The sequence below is a fragment of the Harpia harpyja genome, chromosome 6 (genome assembly GCF_026419915.1).
Source record: "Harpia harpyja isolate bHarHar1 chromosome 6, bHarHar1 primary haplotype, whole genome shotgun sequence".
Lineage (NCBI taxonomy): Eukaryota > Metazoa > Chordata > Aves > Accipitriformes > Accipitridae > Harpia > Harpia harpyja.
This window is the reverse complement of record NC_068945.1, coordinates 373,055-396,058: the sequence shown is the minus strand read 5'-3', so window position 1 is coordinate 396,058 and position 23,004 is coordinate 373,055. Positions and strand designations below refer to the sequence as shown.

Here is a 23,004-nt window from a genome sequence, read left to right as displayed (position 1 = left end):
ACACTGCTGTGAGCAACCACTAAAATGACTAACTTTAGCCTTTTGTGCTTATGAGTAAACCAAATTTTCCAATACTCTAAAAAGCATAAGATCCACAGAAAAGTCCAGAATGACAATGCACCACAGGAAGGAAACATGGACTGAAGCTCTGCTTTAGATCCATGCGATAGCACTGTACTTAACACTACAAGTGAATCCCAAGAAGCAATTACACGAGATAGAGCACAGAAAGGATCCTCCCTTCCCCCACACCACCAACTGTCAAATACTGTTACAGGAAATGCGAAAGTTAAGGTTTAATATATTGACATCTTCATGATTCATCACTGTAAGACACGATGGTATTCTGAAGCACGGTTTTAATCCTGTGTGCCACATGGCAGTCCGGGCCTTCCTGCAATCTACCTCTAACCTAACTCAGGCTGGGAATAGCCAACTATTACCCTCCACCCAGCCAGACCACTTTCTCATTCCAACAATATCCAGAGGTGGTATTTGTCTCTACCACATTCTCATTCCCTGCCCTCCTAATTCTGAAAAGAATTCTCTCACGTTCTCCTGTCAACACAGGAACTGGTTTCCCAAATAAGCTGCTGCTTATGTCAGAACTCCTCTCCCATCAGGATTTCCTTATCTTGAATTCCATATGTGCCCTCAGTAACAAATTAGTTGACCCATATCCAGGTACAACCCTGATAACTAACAAGGCTTTTAAAGCTGTTGACACCTGCTTTATCACTTGCCGTACCTACCTGTGGCAAGACTGTAAGAATCCTATCCGTGTACTCTGTCTGCTTCTGATCAAACAGGCTCTTTCAGGTACAGCCTACAGGCACTCTCCTTTCCAGAGATGGCCGAATTAAGCTGCAACATCAGGGTTTTTAGTACCTAGAAGATGCATGTTAGTTTGGATTACAAGGTTACCCTGGCTAGGGAATATCATCCTGAACTACCAAAATCCCCATTAGTTCAAACTCCTTGTTTATATTTTTAGAGAACAAGACTGGGATCTGAAAGCATGAGTACTTCATATTTAAATTCAGTATTTGGTAGAATCGTCAGCAGACTAACTAGCAGTGCATCAAAGGAACATTTTATTGACCCGATTTAACCACATCCTCTGATAACCATGCCAGGAAAAAAACACCTGTCCATATCTTACTAGAATTGTATCGTTATACAAACAGAAGTAAGCACATACTATCTCAACTGTATTAAAAAGTATGTATTAATTTCATGATAAACATTTACAAGTGACACTTTCTTGTAACACTGTTTTAAACCAGAAAAATTCACAAATAGTAAAGGGATAATCTAATAAATGAATTGAGAGCTACAATATTGATCAATGACTGCAGAAGACTCAAAAGTTACATTTTTGTTTTTATTTTTTAGGGAAATCCAAGAAGAATCCAAAAATAATGTTTTGACTCTAGATGATTATATAAATCTTGTGAAAGAATTAATATGTTCCTTCAATAACATCTGCACCATTTTCAAACTAATCCAGTTAAAAAAGAAAGTATGTTGAGGAAAGCCTGTATAATTTTAAGTTATTTATTTACTCATTTATCTCTGTTAGCGACAGTTTTTGTTTTATTCAGAATTCATTTCTAGAATAAAGAAAATACATTTTACAATGGCAAAAACTGAAATTCTCAAGTTTCTTTTATACAAATAGAATTCTATCAATTCTTAGAAAGTTCCTGTTTATTTTTTTCACTTTGTTCCATGATATAGCCCAAAATTCATTTTCTGTGAAGAAACAGAAAACTTTATTCTAATAAAGCTAGAGAACAGATAATTTTGGCCCCACGTCTGTAAAAAAAAAAATTGAATGCAGGAAATCACATGCAAGTTTAATGCAAAAAATCTATAGACTTAAAAAAAAAAAATCAATCCAACAAGCCGCTCTAGAAAACCTGGACAAGATGTCACCAAAAACCTCATCATTTGCAAACTGATTCATATCTATAAGATATAAAGCTGCTCTGTCAAAGCATAGGAAGTCAGTGCATGACAAAATGACGTATTCATTCAGGAAAGGGTAGTTATCCAACAGTAGAAGTCTGACATCTAGCGACTACCACTTCTATTTGTTCACACACTTCAGCCTTCATAAAAAGATCCAAAACAGGCTGGCTATCGCTCACCTCCAGTGTTAAAACAAATGCAGTAGTGCTTATGGTGGTGCCTGGGTTTAAATGTCTGTATTAAAAATATGCACATGTATCAACTATCTTCAAATGCTTTCATTACCCAAATTAAAAAAAAAAAAAAAGAAAAATTATGCTTTTATGATATAATAGATGCAAAATTTTGTCTAAACTTTTAATACCAGAAATAAAAAGATCCACTTTATATATTAATGCTATATTGTTCTAATACAACCTATTAAGTGCCATGTTGAGTAATTTGCTGTAACTGCGATACAATTCTTGCAAAAGCTGTCCCCCAAAAGATCATCCTATATAGCATTTACTTACAGACAGCACTATATTACACAAATATTTTAAAAAGTCACAGACTTAAGCAATAGAAAATCACCCTAATCTCTCCAAAAACATAGAGACTATAAAAGATACTACAGGATTTTAAGATTTTCTTCACTAATAGGCAGTGCTAGCCTCACTCTGGAACCAAGACAATCTATCCAAACTTCTCTAGTGATGAAACCAAAGTGCTTTATTACAGTTATAGCATTACTTTTCTATGCACTGCCCCTCAAATAATACATCACAAACAATACAAAATAGTAATTAAGATTTTGTTGCTCTTTTCTTCTACCTTTATCACTTTTGCATACTAGGGAAGTGAATATTTTTCTCAAAACATTCTCTTCTGATTGTTATGGTGATCTAATTCAAATCCTTGCTCCCAGAACTGTATGCCTTATTTTCACTTTTGACTACAAAAATTGCACTTCTGAAAAGGGCAAGGAATCAAACTGCATCATTTGAGAATTACAATACCTTATTTTACAACTGTAGTGTGTGCAAATCATCATTTCAATGAAATTTAATAGTTACAAGTATTCTTTAACTATGTTAAGTATAGTAAGGTTTACAGGAAGTAACATGGATAATCAATATTCTACCATTTGAAACAAAAACAATAAATAAAAGTTTAAGTATTAAAACTAAAGAAAAAAATGTTCCTGTAAATTGTACAGTACCTTTTGGTTAAAGCTTCTTAGCAAAAATATAGTAATGTGTTTTAAGCATTCCAGTTACAGATGGTTCAATATTAAAATTCCAAGGTTTCCCCATCATGAAAAAAATATTGCATTTTTCCATAGGTGCAGCAGAAACTGTCTCTCTCTGAACAAGGCTTCAGTCTTTAAAAATGTATAGACAGTAAGTATGAAGTCAAATAAACATTAAAAAATTATAATACAGTACTGAGGATGCACAGTTGTTGCGTATTACGGGTTTTACATTCCTTCTTATTTTGAAAAAGCAAAACTAGAGAGCCCATTGTATATCACTGAGTTCAGCTGGATCTCCAAGCCCTCCATCAGCCTCCAAGTAATTCATAAGAGCTGTCATAGCAGTGTCATCATTTTCACATATTGCATCAAAGTCCAGCTGAGAATTACCACCTATAAAATTATTAAAACATAAACGTAAGCAGTACAAAGCATGAAGAATATGGTAACTTTCAAAGCATTTGTTTTTTTAAACAGCACCCTCCTTTGAAGTAGAGGCAAACATTTACATGTAAATGTTAAAAAAAAAAAAAATCAAGTAATAGAAATAATGGCTGTCCACAGACAGTTGTAAGGACATACATAACTTGATGTAAGAAGATGACTTACGTCTTGCCAATCCATTGGACTACCTCCAATTGCTAGCTAATAAAACCGGTATCCATGCAGTGAACTGCTTTCTAACTTATGTCACTTTAGTGGGAAACACAATCATGTACCTGAACTCTCATCTGGTGTACTATGCTGTATGAACTCCTGAAATCTTACAAGTTACTATGTGTTAGCTCTAGAAATCAACGCTATACCCTTTCCTTTAACAACAGTAAGTTAAAATGCTTTAGCTCAAGTATCAGTGAAAAACATTTCCTTGCCTATCTTGGATAAATATTATTGGGGTTTTTTTTTCCTTTTACAAACCCTTCCCTTATTTAAGGATTAGCTTTTTTTTTTTGCTTTTTTTTTTTTTATATAAAGCATTCATAGCTAAACTGGAAGAAAGCTATTAGTTATAAATAAATAAATAAATCTCTAGTAACTGAAATAAAAGAGGGAGCCAGAAAAGTTGCTAGGAGCTGAAATACAGGATAAGCATAAACATTGCTTTTATAGCACTTTGCTTTTATGTTAAAAATAATACAATGGCATTCTCCTTTTACAGGGCCAGGGAATCCTATATCCAGACAAACTGCTGCCTTCATGCATGCTTGAACAAGGGGGGAAAAAAAAAAAAAATTTCTCTCTGAAACATTGTGACTAGCCCTTTGTATTGACTATTCACAGCTTGCAGTTAAGAAAGAGATAAAGTGCTAAGAGGACAATAGTTCATAAATTACAACCAGTTCCCTTACACTGCACTGAAATAACTCTTCCTTACCCATATCTCTTTTCTGAAGAGAGAACTAGTAAGTACCTAATTAAAACAGTGGCATGCAAGAATGCAACGGTAAACTTCTGTTACAGGATGTTATTTTTGTCATGAGATTCAATCACTGATCAAATTTTGCTGTTTGCCTGCCAGTGATAACACATCTGTTTTAAGAGTTCTCTCATCTTCACACAGACAGACAAATCTCTTTACAATTTATACATGGTTGTAAAGTGGTGCACTCAAAAATTACAGCATTTATCAGAAATCTCTTCCCCTGCAACCCCCAAAACATCCACAAGAGAAATAAATCTTACTGAGAAGAGGTTCATTATTGGGAAATTGAATAGCACCCTGGTTCTGTTCTGAAGTCTCTAGAACTTCTGTTTCTGAAGGACATAACTGAATGAACTCTTTATTTGGCACCTGAAAGAACAAAAGTAGTAAAAGGGACAGAATTAAATCCTAAATTTAGTCACGATTATTACATTACAGAAATATAAATCACCGTCAAAGTATTAAAAACTAGAGTAAATGAAAAACATGCATCAACAGCCAGATCTACTGCATTTAAAAATAATTATTTTTAGAAGTTCACGTAGCACTGGACTTGGCTTAAAAAAAGATGTTATTTACACATCTATCAAAGGTACTTCACAGTGATGGCATCTGCTTTATTGAGGGTCTAATTCAATATTCAGCAAATAAATCCAGCACAACAAATTGTACTGGTATATACTTTCCATGTCTAGTACCATAAACTACAAATTCCCAGTGACATGTTTGTCAACGTCAACACATTCTAGCTATAAGATAAAAAGAAGACCCTCATACCTCCCATGTCCTATATGCATTAAACTATATGTATTATAAACTTATATCTTTTCTATTATTTTGCATCTTGTTACCATCATGATAAAAATCTAAGTAGTTTTAAATTACTTTTTGCACTTCAGAAAAATGAGGCTAGCAACAACAGAGATGGAAGTCATCCTAACCCAACCATACCAGAAAAAAAAATAATCCCCCCCCTCCCGATTTGTTTCATGTAACACATGGGTTACCTGACTTGTGTGTATTCTACTAGGAAATTAATAAAGTTGAAATGCTTTACAAAAGCATTTTAGGAACAAATGGGATACCAAAGCACAGAATAAAGAAAAACCTTCAATGAATACAATTAAGTTATCCTCATGATGAGATGCTGCATGCTTTAAGGTTCAGTATATGTAAGTCAAACAACTCTTAGGGAGAAAGACCTGTGGTAAGGCAGGGGAGAACTGATCATAAAGAGAGGAAGCCAAAACAATCCCTAGTCCAGAATAGTATTGTCAGGAAATGAAAACTGCAGTGGGAAGATAAACTGTCTTTAAATGGAAAGAAATTTACGTTCAAAGAAGTGCTGATGGAGAAGTAAATGTTTGTTAATACAGTGCACAATATATACAACATACAATATACTTAGGTAAAAAAATACGTTATTTATTCCATAGTTATAGTGAAAGTTATAGTTTGAGGTGTTACCAGCACTACTAGATTAGCAAAACAGCATATTTATAAATTTTTAGAAGACTACTGGAATACCTTCAAAGTAAAAATTTTAAACATGTCAAAACTGAGAACATACAGCATAGATTTTTAAAAGGGTCTTCAACAACATTAAAAGTACAAGTGAGAGAAACCAAGAACTGATATTTTATCTAGGTTGCCAAACCAAACAGGCAGAAACACTTTTACTCTCTGATGGTTATTTAGCAGAAGTTTTAATGCAATTCCAAATCCAGAAGAGCCCTCATTGCATGAATCACACTCATATTTAGCATATTTGTAGAGCTTCAGCAGAGATCCTAATAACTGAGTGGAGACTGCAGTCCTCTCAGCCTTGGGAATAGCCTGTTAAGGCTTGAACTGATGCCCCCGTAAATGAGGTTGGAACTTCTGCTGCTGTCACATCTCTCAAAAGACTTTCATAGCTGCCAGGTTGTTGGCAATACCTTAGACATTCTCTCACAAAAACACAAGTGAGGGTAATTTGCTCAAACATAAGCTTTGAGCTATCTGACATTAACCTTTTACTTTAGACTTTTACAGGCAGTGACATACTCACATTGTTGCAGTTTACAGTTAAAGCTGGAGAAGGTGACTTTCTCAAGAGATGTGATGGACTTAACTCCCCAGATGGTGAAGAATGCAACCTACAATTGTATATGTTTAGTTGATTTACCAAGTCACATCGATCATAAAGTGAAAAATAGCCTGTGTGTTGCAGAACCCACCAGACCTCCCCAGTGACGAAGAATGAGCCAGCTAATCTGAGACAATGTTGTCTTAAATTCTCCTGAAGATTCTAAATTCTCCTGCTCCAAGTTTTGATAACACAAAAAGCAGAAGAGATTAATAAAGGCCATGGGTCATAATTACTTGAGCACACTTTTTATTTTTTCTGTTGAATCACCAGCACTGACAAACCAGAGAGTAACAGGTTTCAGAATTATGCACATTGGGACAAATAGGTACATTTCAAATACATACAGAATACAGACAACATAAGGACAATGGTGGAAGGAAAACAACACATCCTTCTAGTGTTCCCCCTACTATTATTTTGTTATACCCAACTTTCTATATTTTTGTAAAATTCCAACTAAAAATAAAGACCACTTGTTTGTTACCAGAATTTTTTTGAGATACTTCTCATCCTCCCTCACCAAACATGCCAGAGATGAAACTAATAGTGAAAATGTCGTACCAGGGCCCTTTGCACAGCTTGCTCCCATCTCCCCCTGCTCTTCCTGACTCCCAAAGGACAAGGGTATAAAAGAATTGGGGCACTCAGGATGCTTCCATTTCCATCACTTCCTCAGATCCGAAATGTGATAAGGGATTGGAGGAAAGATAGAAAATGGTTGAATAAACAGCCTATCTTAAGGAATTAGAGTTATTTGTGTGGAATATTTGTTAGTTGCCTACATTCCAATATCCAATGTACCATTTGATAAGCAGTAGTGCCATCTCTAAAAGCTGGGACAGAAACTCCAGATTGAATAGATTTATAGCATTGCTGTAACTGAAATGATCGTTCATCAGATGCTAATTCAATTCAGATATGCTTGTAAATAGAGCTGTAGGCATAGTCCTGAAACTTAAAAAAAAACCAAAAAACAAAAACCAAACAACTTGGTGATGCCTGATACACAGCTTGAGAACCATCTGTGTCTTCCTGATATTAAAAAAGTGCAGAGAGCAGATTCAGATAGTAAATGCACTCATCTTATTGGATTATGTTTGTAGTCACAAAGGTATTTGATGAAAAACAGCTGGTGTTAGCCTATGTTGGTCACTCTTTTGTGTAATTTTGATTGCCTCAGTGTGTGCAAGATAGTAACTCGATTTCATACAAAAGAAAAATGAAAAAATAGCATGAAGTTCTACTCTTCACCTGGAAAGAAATACAGCATTGTTCTCAGCAACAATTCTGGAAAAGTGAACTACATCTGGGTGCAAGCAGCTACATCCAGACATCTCCAGAAACATTCAGTTCTTACTGAGGAGGCCTTCAATGGCCAATTGTATTTGTGAACGCCTCTAGTTTATTCTCCCCCAAGATACAGGGCTGTAGGATGAATATGATGCCAGACACCCCAGTTACACAGTGCAACTGCTCCCTCCCATAGCTGGTTTCTTTTCAGGACTGCCCTTTCTTTGGCACAGTTTACCTTATTCTACATGACTTTGCTCTTATAACCTTTTCTTTCACCTGCATGGCAACTTCCTGGGCTATTAGTTTCAACACAAGTTCATTTCTCAGTTTCCAGTGTCCATGGATAACCAAGACCACTGAAACAAACACACCTGCACAAGACTAAAATGGCTCAGATCAGTGTGGCTGATGAAGCTAGCAAGCAAAACATTTTTCCTTCCAAAATCTTGTGACGTTCAGTCTATTAGTTGAGAAATAAGATGACTGCTCCCAGAGAAAGCAACATAACGTTGTTTCATTTACTAACCAGTCTTCAAGATGTGAACATAACCAGGAGAAACACTAAGTTCAATCAATGACTTGAAGAATAAGACTACCTGATGCAGCTTCTTGAGGCATGTGCTCATCACTGCAGCACGTCAACAAATATTTGCCTAAAAAGTAGTTCTTTGAATCCAGAACTTGTGGTTTTTTTATTTCTCCTAGCAGCCTCACTTTTTAAATTAGAAGCAAGTCTGAACTATCACTGTGCTCTTCCTGAAAAGATGTTTTGGTAAATCAAACAAACTGCTGCTCCATGAAGGCATAAAACCATGCTTTACTTATATGATGAAATTAAGACATCTACAAAATGAATCTCTGACAGATAGGGAGGTATGCATCACGAGCTTCAAGCTTATGATAGGCAGACAGACAGAAAGAAAATTATGTCAGTGTTAATACTATGGAAGCTGAACTTTTTGATGAATAAGCTCAATTTCTGTAAGGTCTGTAATGGACTAGAAAAATCCATTCTTCTTTTGGGATCAGGAAGGATATGAAATAATAAATATTCCCCTGAAATAGCCCGAAAGAGGCCTCAGTCATACCTGCCTCAGCTGTACAGCTGAACTCCATTTAAACAGACTGAAAAAAAAAATTCCCACTCTTACAAAAAAATTTCCCCCAAATTGGGGAGATTAATTCAGTACCATAATCTCTTCTCCAAATTCCACAATTCTATCTGTTGTAATGGATTCTTCTGCTTCCTACGATTAAAACAGATAGACTTTGCTCTCATGACCTCCTGAATTGCCACAGAAGAGGAGTAATGGGTTGGTTAGATCTTCATACAAAGCTCACAAAATTTCCCTCTGTTGCTTAGGAATATACTGCTCCTAAAACTGTTGCCTCTGTAGCAATATGAAGAGAAAGAGCATTGCTTGTGGTTCTTAAAAACACAAATACCAGAACTTTCAAGGGGTAGCTTCAAAGAAAACCTTCCCAGGAATGCATTCATTCTTTCATCATCCAGCAAATTTATTATTCATCTACTTAATAAACTGGTTTCCTTAAGCTGATGACACATATGCTCACATAGATGAGCATTTTCAGCAAAGGTCAGGTGATGTCAATCAAGACCATCACACTGAGCTGACTGAAGTGTCCAGAACAAGAGTCAAATTAAGCTCTTGGGCCATGCCTGGATATTAACTGTCAGAGATAATAACTTTTGCCAACTTAATAAATCTTTTTGAAAACTGAATTAAAAAGTGACTCTCCTTCCCTCTATGGTACTGATGAGAGGACATTAACAATGGTATTACCAAAATGTAACATCCCATCTTTGCTGTTGAGGATATCAATCCTTTCTTTGTTGCCAGTGCTTTTTCTCGCCCTTGCTGGATAATCCCAGCAACCTGCCATCATCCTGTGGGATGGATTTTTTTTTTTTAAGTAGCAATCTTTTCATCCCATCACAACTGAAGTGTTTATTCTTTTCTTCCTTTCATTGAAAAGGAATGATTCCCTGTGCAATTTGACTATTCTAGTAAAGGGATACGACTTCATTGTTGGAAGGCGATTCCAAAATACTGGAAACAAGAGTAAGAAACATCTACCACTGTCACTCTTCACACTCTTCGGCTCTGACCATGGTTTTTACTGCTTCAGAAAATTAAATACTGTTTTTGGATGAAGAGACAGCTGAGAAGACAACCACATTACGAAGAGATAATGTATAATCCTGGACCTCAGCATGGACTTACAAAGGGGAAATCACACTTAACCAACCTGACAGCCTTCTACAAGGAGATGACTAGCTCGGTGGATGAGATGGCATTGGATGTTGTTTACTTTGACTTTTGTTTGTAAAGCTTTTCACGCTGTTTCCCTTTACATCCTCACAGACAAGCTGATGAGTCAGACTACTACTGAAACAGCAGAAGCTGACTATGCTATGGCATATCAATGTATTTATAGACTGGAGGACAAGAGGCTGGAGTGCTGCTCTGCAGAAAGAGATCTGGGGGGTTTGGTTGATGGTATGGTCAATGTGAGTCAACAATGTGTCCTGGCGGCCAAGAGGGACGACAGTATCCTGGGGTGCATTAAGGACAGTATAGCTAACCAGTCAAAAGAAGTGATTGTCCCAATAGACTCAGCATAGGTGTGGCCTCACCTCAAGTACTCTGTGCAGTTTTGGGCACCACAATTTAAGAAGGATATAAAAATATTAGAATGTGTCCAAAGGAGGGCAAAGATGGTGAAAGGACTAGAGGGCATGATTTATGAGGAACAGCTGAGGATACTAGGTTTGCTCAGCTTAGAGGAGAATGAGAGGTGAGCTCACTGCTGTCTACAACTTCTTTATGAAGGAGAGCAGAGAGGGAGGTGCTGATGTCTTCTCTCTGGTATCCGGCGATAGGATGTGGAGAACAGCTTAAAGCTGTATCAGGGGAAGATATTAGGAAAAAGATCTTCTCTGAGAGTATGGTCGAGCACTGGAACAAGCTCCCCAGAGAAGTGGTCATGACCCAAAGCCTGTCAGTGTTCAAGAAGCGTTTGGACAACACTTTTAGATATATGGTTTAACTTTTAGGTTGCCCCATGTAGAATCAGGAGTTGGACTTGGTGATCCTCATGGGTCCCTTCCAACTCAGGATATTCTACGATATGAAACTATTCCTTACACCTTTACCATTGTTGCCAAAACTGCTGTACTTCTTCCTGGAAGGTGTAGTATTACTCTGTTTCAGGTCCAGTTGCACAAGTGCCAGTAGAAAGAACTACACTGCTCTGCAGACATAAAAAATTTCTTGGCATTCCTTTACCTGGAACTGGAAGTATAAGATCTAAAGTCTGAGGGATGGCTTCATTATCCAAAGCTAACACTTAGATAACTTGTCCTGTGCTGACGAGATGATAGTACCATTATCCTAAATTTGACCTTAACAAAAGTGGTTGGACCTTCTGATGAAGCCTCAATTCCTGGACGAGTTGTGACTGAAAACAGACTTTTTCTGTGCATGTGCATCCCAAAGTCCTGGAATTAGGGGACTCAGAGACTTCTTAAAAAAAATGTTCTTAGACAACAAATGCTGATACAGTGCAAACTGACATAGCGTAATAACATTCTCCTCTGTAAGCAAGTCAGGCACCACGGTGGGTACACAACACAAAAAACACATAAGGATATCTTCACATTAAAATTATGTTTCTTCCTTTCGAATTCCTTGGCTATGCTGTGTACCTGCTAAAACTAGTTAGTTTTAAAAGGGTTGGTCTTTAATTAACAATTTGATTCTTGTATGGATTCCCATTTGGAATGACGCAGTGAGGTGTTTCTTAATCTATGGCTGGATACTGGGAGGGAATTGTCCTATCACTTTAGTCTACATTCAGAATAATCAGGAAAGGGACAATAGAGGCTATGAAAGTGCTCCACTGGGGACTGTTTCAAGAAAAGTTCTCCTAGCAGAACGATACTACCAGAAAAATATAAACACTACTCACAGACAACTGATTTTCCATTCCCGAATGGTTTATCTACCCATTTCAACATCATGTGAAGGAGCTGCACCACAGTAACGCTTTTGAAGTCATAGTTAAATAATACTTTCATTAACAAAGGAAATTGCATGCCCAGAACAAAACTATTTATCAAGGCCAGTGATGTGTTCTGCTGTGCACGAGACTAACATTAGGTTATAATTGGTATCTCATAATGCCACTGCTCAACCTAAAAATATTTTAAACATATAACACAATAAAAATGAAACTTGAACAACCCCCACACAATCATGTATACCTCTTCTCTATCTTTACTTAAAAGCCTAATGTATGATGTTAAGCATTTATTACCTTTGTAATTCTAATATTTCATTTGCAATTTCGGTTCCTATACTTCCAGCACCAAGAACTGTTCCAGAGGACATTCCAGGTACACTTACTAAAGACTGTTTTACAGCATCTACAGTTAAAAAAACAAAACAAAACCTTAAGTTTGTAGCAGTTTCATTACACAGCAAGGAACAATCACCTCAAGGATTCATTTTAAAGCAGTTTTGATTCTACATCTCTTATTTTCAGGAATTAAATTCCTTAAAACACTAACTCATGGGGGAGGGTGTTGTAAGCCTCATTTAAAATATAAAGATAAGCGAATAATATATTTGTGAAAACTGCTGATCCCCAGTAGTGAAATTAGTTTTAATCATTACCACCTCCAGTCTCTCTCACAGACAACACAAAACACATGAGAAAAAAAACCCCTTGGATTTTTCACAAACAGCAATCAGTTATTAAAAAGAACAATTTTAAAAGCAAAAATAAAAAAACCTTATAGCAAGATGATAAAACAGCATAAAATCAGAATCTATGCACAGCAGAAAAATATTAACAAAATATATATGTCAATATCAGTATCATCCTATATTCTACAGGTAAACTCAGACAGTACAATTGCATTTCTTCAGAAAGCCAGGCAAAATATGAAGAGTCTGTGGCAGAAGCATATCATCCTATCAACCAAAATCCTAGCTATAGCAGAAGCTGCTAGAAGGACAAGATATGCTATGAGCCCTTCTGATCACAGTTATGTGAATGACATGAATTAGGGATGCTGTGAGTAAGTAGAAATTGTCACCAGAATTAGCTTAAAAAAAATTAATCCTTCCTTGCACAACAACCTAGAATAAAAAAATTCCTGGATTGAATAAATCTAAAATCGTAATGCTTGATCAGGAGATGCACCTATGATAACTGTAAGAAGCGACACTTGCCTTCTGCAGGCTGAGAACCATACAGGACCTGTTCTTCAGCTGACTCGTTATGACCTCTGAGATTTAAATAAATAAATAAATAAACACAAAAAAATCAGCAAGTTTCTCAAAGGCAAAACCCAGCATATTTATGTTTGATTTCAATAATGCTTTACACAGAGTAAAAACTAACATTGTCAAACTAGTAAAAAAAAAAAAAGATATTCCTCACATTTCAATGTTCAATTCTTTGTATTTTTCTGAAGCACTGAGTGAAATATTAATTTCCACTTACTCTCCAAATAAAGAAGAAAGGCCAATATAGTTGTCTGTGTTCCATGACAAGAAAACAAGGCTGCCATTTTTACTACTAGGAGGGAGACCAGTTAACCAGAAACAACTGCTACAAGGACAGGTCAGTGGCTACCTTCAGCCAGCAGCTGCTGCCTACCTTCCCTCCTCTAGAGAGCTGCAGGTGCCCAGATCTCCAGGGCAGGCAAAACTGGCCTTTGGCTGTTGGGCAGCACAGACTGTCTTAACTGCTCTTCTCTGTCTTCTTGAGGAAAAAGGACATGGGCAAAATAGGTGGGTGACGTTGACTTAAGACATGAAGCAGCTACTGAATAGGTAAAAGGCCCCCTTAACAACTTGGTTTAATGGAAATAAAATCCCATCCATGCCCCTCTAAAAATCCCAGTCATTGGCAAAGATCCTCAGTATCATTGGAACAATCTGAATTATAGTTCCATTGCCAGACACAGAGAACGAGAAAGAAGAATTAAAAATAAAAAAGAATTCAACACACACACGCATTTACTGTCTCGCAGGCTCCTCCCTTGCAATCAATTTAAAGAGTATCTTTTTGTCCCACCTTGCATTTCTATGATCTATCAATTATGCTTCCCCACATTCTTACAGACAGTAGGTAGGGTAGCACTTAATTTTAAGTCAACTGACACATGCAGTCTTGTAAAGCTCAGAAGGAAAAGAACTAACTTCACATTTCAATTTATTCATATCTACTTTTTTTAAAAGATCCTTCCTTTCTTCCTTTCATAAGAAACTCTTTCACCTCTTTTTCTACTGTGAAATAGCACGGTTTTCAGGGTCAAATCCACAACTTAAGCCTGAAACAAAAATAACTGGTAAATGCAAAAAAATGTTCTTCCAGGTTACTCAACCACTTTTTGTGCGGTGTCATTTTCTAGTCTTGTTCTGCTTCTTAAACAGGTTGCTTTCTGTTAATGCTAACTGTAATTAAGGCAAAAAATAACATGGGGATTCATGTGAATTACTTACAATACCACAGTGTTGTTTGATACAATGTACTCCAGTTCTTTGGTCCAGGGATTCATGAAACTAAACCACTGACTCTTTAAAGTAATGAAAGTCCCATCTTTTGCTCTAAATTTGTAGGAATTTGTAAATACTTTTTCTTTATTCTGCAACACTAGATAAGAAAGGAAAGTTGTAATCGCCATATTTATACTTAGAAAGATAAAGTTAAAAAAATTATAACGTTTTATAGCATCATAAAACCCAAATGTTTTCGATGGCCAGAAATACAAACTAAATGCCAGAACAACTGACAGGACAGGACCCCTACTAAAATCAAACTATAGTTTCAGCAATGTCATTAATCTTAAATTAAAGCCCGAGTACTTAGTTTTTGCAAACCACTAGTAAGGAAGACTCCTGACTTAGTGAACTTTCATAATCAGCGTCTTGAATTGTATGATTAGGCACATTTGCTCTTCAGGACTCCTTCCTCATTCTTATAAATAATCGAAGCAGAGGATTGAAAGAAGCATTAACATTACTCCCTTGTGATTAAAGCAATGCACCAAGATCCAAGACAATAGAAGTTTTTCCCTGCTTTTTTTACAAGCTTTATGTGGGCATGTCTTAATGCAGATGTAGAAAAGGACAACGCTAACACTGTTTAGTTTTATTAATTCTCAGTTTCTGAGTTTTTGATTTCTAGTGTTTTCACACAGCAGTTACATGTAGTTGCAAGTAGTCTGGGAGAACCAATTGTTTTGTACCTTCTTTATGTTTTTCAGCTAGATGATTGTGATCATCTTGATGGCAGTACTCGTAACAAGAAGTTCCTAGAAGCTCTTGTGGCAGATACCCTAAAATTGCTGTTGCACTGTTAGAAATAAAAACATGAACTACAGCGGATTCAAACAATTGCAAAGCTTCTTTTCTTCAGTATCAGATTAAGCAGAAAATTAGTATCTAAAGAAACAGATGCTTGTGTTCATGTTTGGGAAAAAGATACAGCATTAGTATAGCTCTAAAACAACATAAAATATTATTCACTGCAAATTATCCATTTGCAATGAATGGCAATTCAAAGACAAAATAACAGTGTTTAAACATGCAAACCACATGTACACACAAAATACTTATGATCATTAGGTCTTCCCATTAGCCAATCAGAGTACTGGTCACACATAACTAATCATTAAAAAAATTTAGTAGTTGAATTTTGCTCTGCCACTTTAAGGAATAGGTTTAAACTGACACTTTTAGATGACTGAAAAGCAATGAAAAGCTTCCAGTGACAATACTGAAATTCAAAATGCAAAGTGGTAAGTCAGTCTCTACAACAAATAAAAGTCTGTTTTAGAAGGTTCAGAAAATAGGAACTTAGCTTTCACTTCTAGGGAAATAATTTGGTACCTCATTTAGATATAATGTATTTGTTCCAAATAGTAAGATTTTAAGAAGTAATTTTTGGTTAAGTGTTTATTACTTAAGTCATATGCATAGCTATGAAGCTCTAACTTGAGATTTTTCTTTATAAATAATAAGTACATGAGTGCATTTTATGACATATTTTAATCTTGCTAGCTCACCTTTTCCTATAGGACAATACACTTACTTTTATATATTACATTTTATGTTTGACAAAAAAACCAAAGCCCAAGCACTCAGATTCAGAATGAACTGCTTCCTGTGTACAGCACCTAGATATTCTATTATGCTTGAGAAATTTCAGTTCTGACAAAGTATTAGAAAATTTAACTAGTGGTGTCATGTTCATTTTCTCTTCATTAAAGAACAAAACGCTTACCGCTGATCTACATAAACAAATTTTCCATCCATGGCAAATCGTGTAACAAATTCTGTTGCTTTGACTTTTATCTCTCCACTCTTTTGTGGAACAATATAGGGGTGTAACCTCCCAATTGCAACAAGACAGTTAAAGTTACTACTGTCCTTTTCTACATCATTTTCCTCTTCTACTCCCACCTCATTAGGAGGCCAGTTCTTCATATACCCAGTACAGTGAATAGTACAGTATTTTCTGTGATCTAATAAAAAGAAATGAAATAAGAAGCAGTTATGGTTCAAAAAGTAAACTGAATTTCTTTTTTTTTTTATTCCGTTCACCATGAGACCAGCAACTACATTTTATGCTTACCTAAAACAACTGTACAAGTCTATAGATAATTTTACAGAGTATTTTTTAATTAATTTTGTACTACTGGGTTTACCTGGAGAGAGCACTTCTAATCCTATGTAAGATTCAGGAAGATAAATTATAGGTGTTGGCAGTTCAAACAGTCTCACAGGAAAAAAAAAAAAAAAAACACCAAACCAAAAAAACCCAACGTACACCAACAGCCTGGTAACCCACAGATAACATTCTCTATATGGTTTTGTTTAAAATAAACTGGAGAGGCACTCAGTAGCTTCCAAATCAATTTACCTTTTGTGAACACAATGATCTTAACATGCTTACTGCAATTGCTCAAAGAAGCAGTTGAGAGAACAAAACAAAACAACCCAGCATATTTTCTATTTATCTTAGGCTTCTGAATTCCTCAATTTTCTAGGAACACAAATATTTTAAAAGTTTTAAATTACAGCATACACTGTCATTCATTCCTATGGCTGGTAGACTCTTTGCTGCCTATACAACACGCAAACACCCTCATACACATCGAGTCATAAAGATGACATTATGTCTCTTACAGTAACTATCTTTCAAAAAATTGCCAAAGTATTCTCGATATCTGTATTCTAAACAAATTATGCTTTACATAGATTTGATTTCCTATCAACTATGGAAAACATATATCAACTCTGTAAAATGAAAAATTGAGTTATCCTACTGTGAATTTGTTACAGTTTCTCAGATTGTCAAGGTGCCTTCCCTCAGCACTGCTTTCCTGAGAAACATTTCTACAGGTTAAATTCTTATCTCACCGAGTTAGTTGGCACATCAAAGGAGACTGAATTCTATTTACTTACAGTTACAGACCTGTTTTAAAATTTACTATTGTAAAATAAATATCTCAACAATAATAGGTGACATTGAAAAACAAAAGTAGGAGGATTTTTTCAGGGTCAAAATTTCAGCACACCTTTGCAAAAAACAATACTAAGGTATTCAACAAAAGCTGGAAATTACATTTTAAAAAGATCCATTCACTGAAAACTTGACAAGAGTATACTGCTGTACAGGTGTAACAAAAATGGACTGAATTAAAATTACTGGAAAACTGAATGAAATTACACTGATAAATTAACTTTACTACAAAAGAAAAAAAAGGAAAATTCATACTTTTAAGTACACACAACATAAAAAGTAAATCAGAAAAAAAAAGTTGTTTACTTGCTTTTTCTTCCTTCAAAACAGTAGATTTTGCAGGCCTTAGTCACACAGTTATCTTCAAGAAATATGTTATTTAGTTTCATTCTTCTGGTTTCCCTGAGACTTCTAAAATTTGACTACAACAGACCACGTGCTCCTAAACAGCCACTGTAACTCAGGTTCCTCCCTCCCTCTTTTCCAGGAGTGAATAGGGAGGAGAAAGAGTACAATTAGACTGTTTTTCAGAGCATGTCTCAAGTACACATTGACACTTCTCTAGAGCTACTTTGTCAATCAGTGATAACTACAAGGGTCACACTACTGACTCAGAACTTAAATATAACAAGTTTCAAGACAGAAAGCCCCCACTTCATCTACACTGTTTGAATACCTTTCTTCTTTGGGTTGGGCAAGCACTCCTTTTCTTCTTTGACTGTGGTCCTACTGCATTTTATCCGACAGAAGAAGGAACGTCGAGCACCAGAACTCAGTCGAGCTGGTCCAGCTTGAAAATCTGTGTGTACTTGCAAGCCAGCTTACAAAAATTTAGTAAAGTGGTTAAAAAAGCCAAAATCCAACAATAAAACTTCAGAATACAGGGCCTTTTCTTCATTTTAGCTTCCAGTACTTTCTCCTTACTGTTTAGTTGCCTAAATTTTGTCTGTACAATTAAAAATGAAGACTAATAACTTAAACAGGGCAAAGAAAACGTGACTGTCACACAGATTCCAAAATTAAAAAGAACTACCAAGCTATTTTTAAATGTTTCTTGATATTCTGAATGGTATTTTAATAAATATGCTTTCTAAACTTTCAACTTCTATTTGGTACAAGGAAGAAGTGCAAAGATGCTTATAAAAGCCAGCTATAAAATAGTCATTAGCTGCACAGTACATAACACTTTCCATATTAGAAATAACTGTAAACAAAATAAGATTTGGTTAAATTAGGATTGACACTTAGCATTTTCAGAGAAGACAGTGATTCTTGATATTGAAGTATTTTATCCCATGTTCGACTACATCAGGTCTTTTGTATTGACAAGACCTATCAAATACAAGAAAAAAAAGTAGTATGCCTGATAGGAAGAATGTCAGACCACATCTTGGTAAATGTTTAACAATGCAAGTTTCAGCAATTCTTATTTTCTAAAATAAATTCTTTTCTGGGCTAGCTTTTAAACTGTAAGTGCATTCTAAGCAGCAGATAAGCATTCAAATATGTTTGTTTAATAGAAATTATACCTCGAGTTTGTACATCTATGCACATAGGAACACATGAATATGTCCTGTATAGTAACTAGATTTATTAACATCTCTTTAAAAAAAATCTGAGGACGTTCAAATATGACTTACTTTTCCCATCTACGAGCTTCTCCCTAGGAGAGACATCCGAAGAAGAAAGTTGCTCCTTAACTTTTGCAACATCTTTTGGATGCAAGTAATCAAACAAACTTTGTCCAATTAAACTGGCCTATTTAAAAAAAAACAACAAAACAAAACCAAAAAAACAGACACCAAAAAGCAAAAGAAATAAGAACCACATCATTTTAGAACAGGACCCCACACATATTACTTATCTGAGAAAAACAACTTTCTACACCATTAAAAAAAAAAAGTCAAAGTCAAATACCACAGTTACTCTAAACATCAGTATTCTAATCCACATTTAATTTGCTGGTTTTTAATATTATTTTTATAACCACAGGGTACTAAAACCATAATTTGTTACTTCCCCCTTGAAAAATAGCAGATTTAGTTGGATATCAAAAAACCAGTTCTGTAAAACTGAATGTTTTATTTATGTACATAATACGATTCCTGATCCTAGCCAAAGAAGGTTATGCACAAAATAACTCCACTCCCGGATTATTGGGAGCCGGGAAGGAAATAAAGAAATAATCATGCTACCTAATGACTCCAAGCTCTAATTTGGTTGGACAAAATGGCACCACTGGGCAAGGAGCTGCCTGGAAGCAGGGGTCAGCTCACTTCAGCACTCCTTAGGAGGGGCTATTTACAGAAATCTCTCCAGCTGAGATCCATTCAACCTGCGGGCTCTGCTGATCCAGAGTAAGTGGTCTACTGCAGGCAGCACTACTTTCTTTTGAAACAGGAAGGAAATCTCATAGAAGTGGGCTAGTTTTGGTTTTGTCATTGCTTACCTTCACCACAGCAGATCAAATCAATGGGTAGAAAGGAGCTGTGTTGACAAGCAGTATTCTAGATTCAAATTGCAACTCATTTTGGAGCCATGCCACTTGCTATGTGACCACTGCGTACACGAAGGGGAGCATTTTTCCAATAAGCCAGAATCAGAAATGGGTTTAATGAAAAGCTTCTAAGAAAGCAGGATAATAAACATACAGCCTCTTTCATTTGCCCAGGTCCCATCTAACCCTAAAGCAAAGGGAAAATGCCAAGTGCCACTTAGAAAGGCTAATAGCAGCCTTGTCAAAATATATGGGTGTAATAAACAGATTAGGCTGCAGGATGTGATTCATAACGTAGAATGATTCCCAAATAAGCTAATAAATTGATGGGTTAAGTCAGTCATGTTCTCTGAACCTCTTTGGCTGGAACAGCAAAGATCTTATGGATCTAGAAGTAGGTATGTCTGATGTGAGAGACTCCAAAAGGTATTTTTTAGTCCTTGAGTAAATTCAATGTAGAAGTTTTTAAAAAAAAAAAAAAAAAAAAAAATCTGCTTTATGCTTGTTCCCACAAGATGATTCATTTCACTTTAATTTAAAAGAGGTACAGTTTTGGTTTGTTTTTTATTTTAAATAAAAATTAAAAAATCTACAAAACAGAGTCCAGATTGGTTACCCTTCCATTTATGAAGAAAATGAACACAGCACAAATGGTTTCAAAGTTATAGAAGTAGACAGATGGAAGCACTAGCTGTTTTAGCCTCTGTTTTTGGAACAGAAGTGATAGATACATGAACAAGTTATCATGCCTTGATTATTTGTGGTAATTGTCCATGATGTTAAATGTCAACTAATGGAAGGTACTTTTATTTTTCCTATTTCTGTTACTCTACAGGCTAAGCTAACTCACACTACCTCAGTTTCCTTCAAGTTAAAAGCATATACACGGATAGTTATTGTGGCTGAGGTGTTACGCAGTGCATCTGAGCATAAAGGCATTACTGAAGAAAGCTTTAATTAACTTCCACTGCTGAACTACCAATTTTCCTTGGCCTAAACCCCCCCCCCCAAATCACTTTACCATTTAAAAGAAAAATCTCTTGGAGACAGAAATTAGGACATCTTCAAATTATCCCTTCCTCTCAGACTAGCAGTTTTCTTAAGGATAATAAATTCAAATCTGTTGCTATTACTCAGGTCAGGAACACTGACTGTACTCGCAAATATTTTGTTCCAGGATATTCAGCCTTACTCTGAAGGAGGTTAAATCAGAGAAATTCCAAGAAACTATACACAAGGACTGTTTTTTAGTAATATACAATAAAATGTAAAAGTTTAAAAATTTCTAAGAAAATGCAAGGTAAAAACAAACCAAGAAACTCAATTATAACCACCTGATCATAATTAAGTATTTTGCAAACCGATTCCGAGACAAACAGAATTTTTCCTCTGTGGCATCCAACCACAAATAGGAATCCATCTGCAGCCTGAAAATATAAAGATACTGTCTTTAAAAACATACAATTAAAATATACAATGAATATTGATGACTACAAGGAAGTACACTTTTAAACCTGATTTTTTAATTAAATAGGTTATAAATAATATCAAAAAGCAATTAAGATTGCAAGGACCAAATGAGACCTTCAGCTACAGACAGCTGAAGTTTCTTAAACACAGCTTTGGGAAAAGAGGCAGCCAGCTGCAAAACAGCCTAACTTGGGAGTCATTTTACAGATCTCAGCAAAGTCTGTTATTGCAGCAAAGGAAAAAGAAAATACTTGCAAATGAGAAAGGGTAAAGGGGTGTGGGTATAGGATGAAGTGTGAAAACAAGATTTTCTTTCAGGTGTTACTTCTGCATCTTTTTCAAAGTACATCTTTAAAAATTTAAATGAAGGAGAGCAAACAACTGCGAGTACATTTATGCATCATTAAAAGCACTCTCTGTACTTGTATGCAGACTTCAATATCATCATAAAAAATTTTATGTATTAAATACGCAGACTGTATACAGATTTATTATCCCTTCAAGGGCTGCTGTCTGCCATGCTCACAAATCATCTTCTGTACCCCTTTATGAAAAAGCCTGTATAGCGTAAAGTTTATAAACCAGTACTTATCAAATACATCAAAGCACTTGCTTGAAGAAAAAGGTGGGGAAAAAAAGCACTCTCCAACTAAAAACTCAAGTTAATGGCAAGCTTTAATAAGGACATCATTTAATTGAGAGTTTCCTTCCACTTACCCTAAGGATTAACTGTCGGAGCTCATCATCCTTTAAAAATGAAGGTTTATACCGGACTTCTGTATAGGAGCTAGTGGAACCTGGAAAACAGATTATGTCAAAATTTGCATTTTAAATTTACTTTTAACAGTTATACTTATTTTGTATTTTATAACATTTCTTTGCAACCACAACAGCTGAAAAAAAAAAAAAGTAAAATTATAAAATATTAAAAACAAAAAAATCCACATAAACATATGCTGGTAATTAATATGGGCACACAACCAGTTTTTTTCTTGCCCTTTACTTAGCATAAACCAAGGAAAATTCTGTTCAGATACCTTTAATGTACTGCTAGAGAAATGGTATCATGAGAACTGAATTTTCTAGAAACATTTCTTAGGCCTATTTCAGAATCTTTAACATTTGCTGAAGCCTAATAATTCCAATGTTAGCAATTGTCTTTTGGCATGAACAATGCTTCATTAGTACTATATATCCAACAATCAAAAAACCCCACTCTATTGCAGTTAAACTGAATGTCTCACTAAATGTAGTGAGACTGACTCACTATATTTACTGTTCTAGCACCTGTGGCAAGTACTTTAAAATAATTTTTAGCCATTACAAGCATTTCCACAAATTTTCCTAGATATTTTTTGAGGAAAATAGCCGTTGAACTTTCCAGCAAATTTCAGCATTCACTATAATTCCACATAGTA

At 35.6% G+C, this 23,004-nt stretch overlaps 1 protein-coding gene across 2 annotated transcripts in view; it reads right to left on the bottom strand.

Moving 5' to 3' along the window:
• Positions 1-1,370: 1,370 nt before the first annotated feature.
• The window catches only part of BMAL2 (basic helix-loop-helix ARNT like 2), a 39,869-nt gene continuing 18,235 nt past the window's right edge, over positions 1,371-23,004 (bottom strand). The window contains exons 6-17 of one of the 2 annotated variants that reach the window (XM_052789172.1): positions 22,304-22,383; positions 21,451-21,543; positions 19,260-19,377; positions 18,296-18,439; positions 16,378-16,618; positions 15,341-15,447; positions 14,595-14,745; positions 13,317-13,372; positions 12,397-12,505; positions 6,682-6,769; positions 4,892-5,000; positions 1,371-3,601 (exon numbers count right to left, since the gene is read on the bottom strand). In XM_052789172.1, coding sequence (XP_052645132.1) covers positions 3,465-3,601; positions 4,892-5,000; positions 6,682-6,769; positions 12,397-12,505; positions 13,317-13,372; positions 14,595-14,745; positions 15,341-15,447; positions 16,378-16,618; positions 18,296-18,439; positions 19,260-19,377; positions 21,451-21,543; positions 22,304-22,383 — 1,433 coding nt within the window. In that variant the 3' untranslated portion in view covers positions 1,371-3,464. Of the gene's footprint in view, positions 3,602-4,891; positions 5,001-6,681; positions 6,770-12,396; positions 12,506-13,038; positions 13,373-14,594; positions 14,746-15,340; positions 15,448-16,377; positions 16,619-18,295; positions 18,440-19,259; positions 19,378-21,450; positions 21,544-22,303; positions 22,384-23,004 lie in introns of those variants that run through there. The other variant, XM_052789171.1, reaches the window with a different exon arrangement.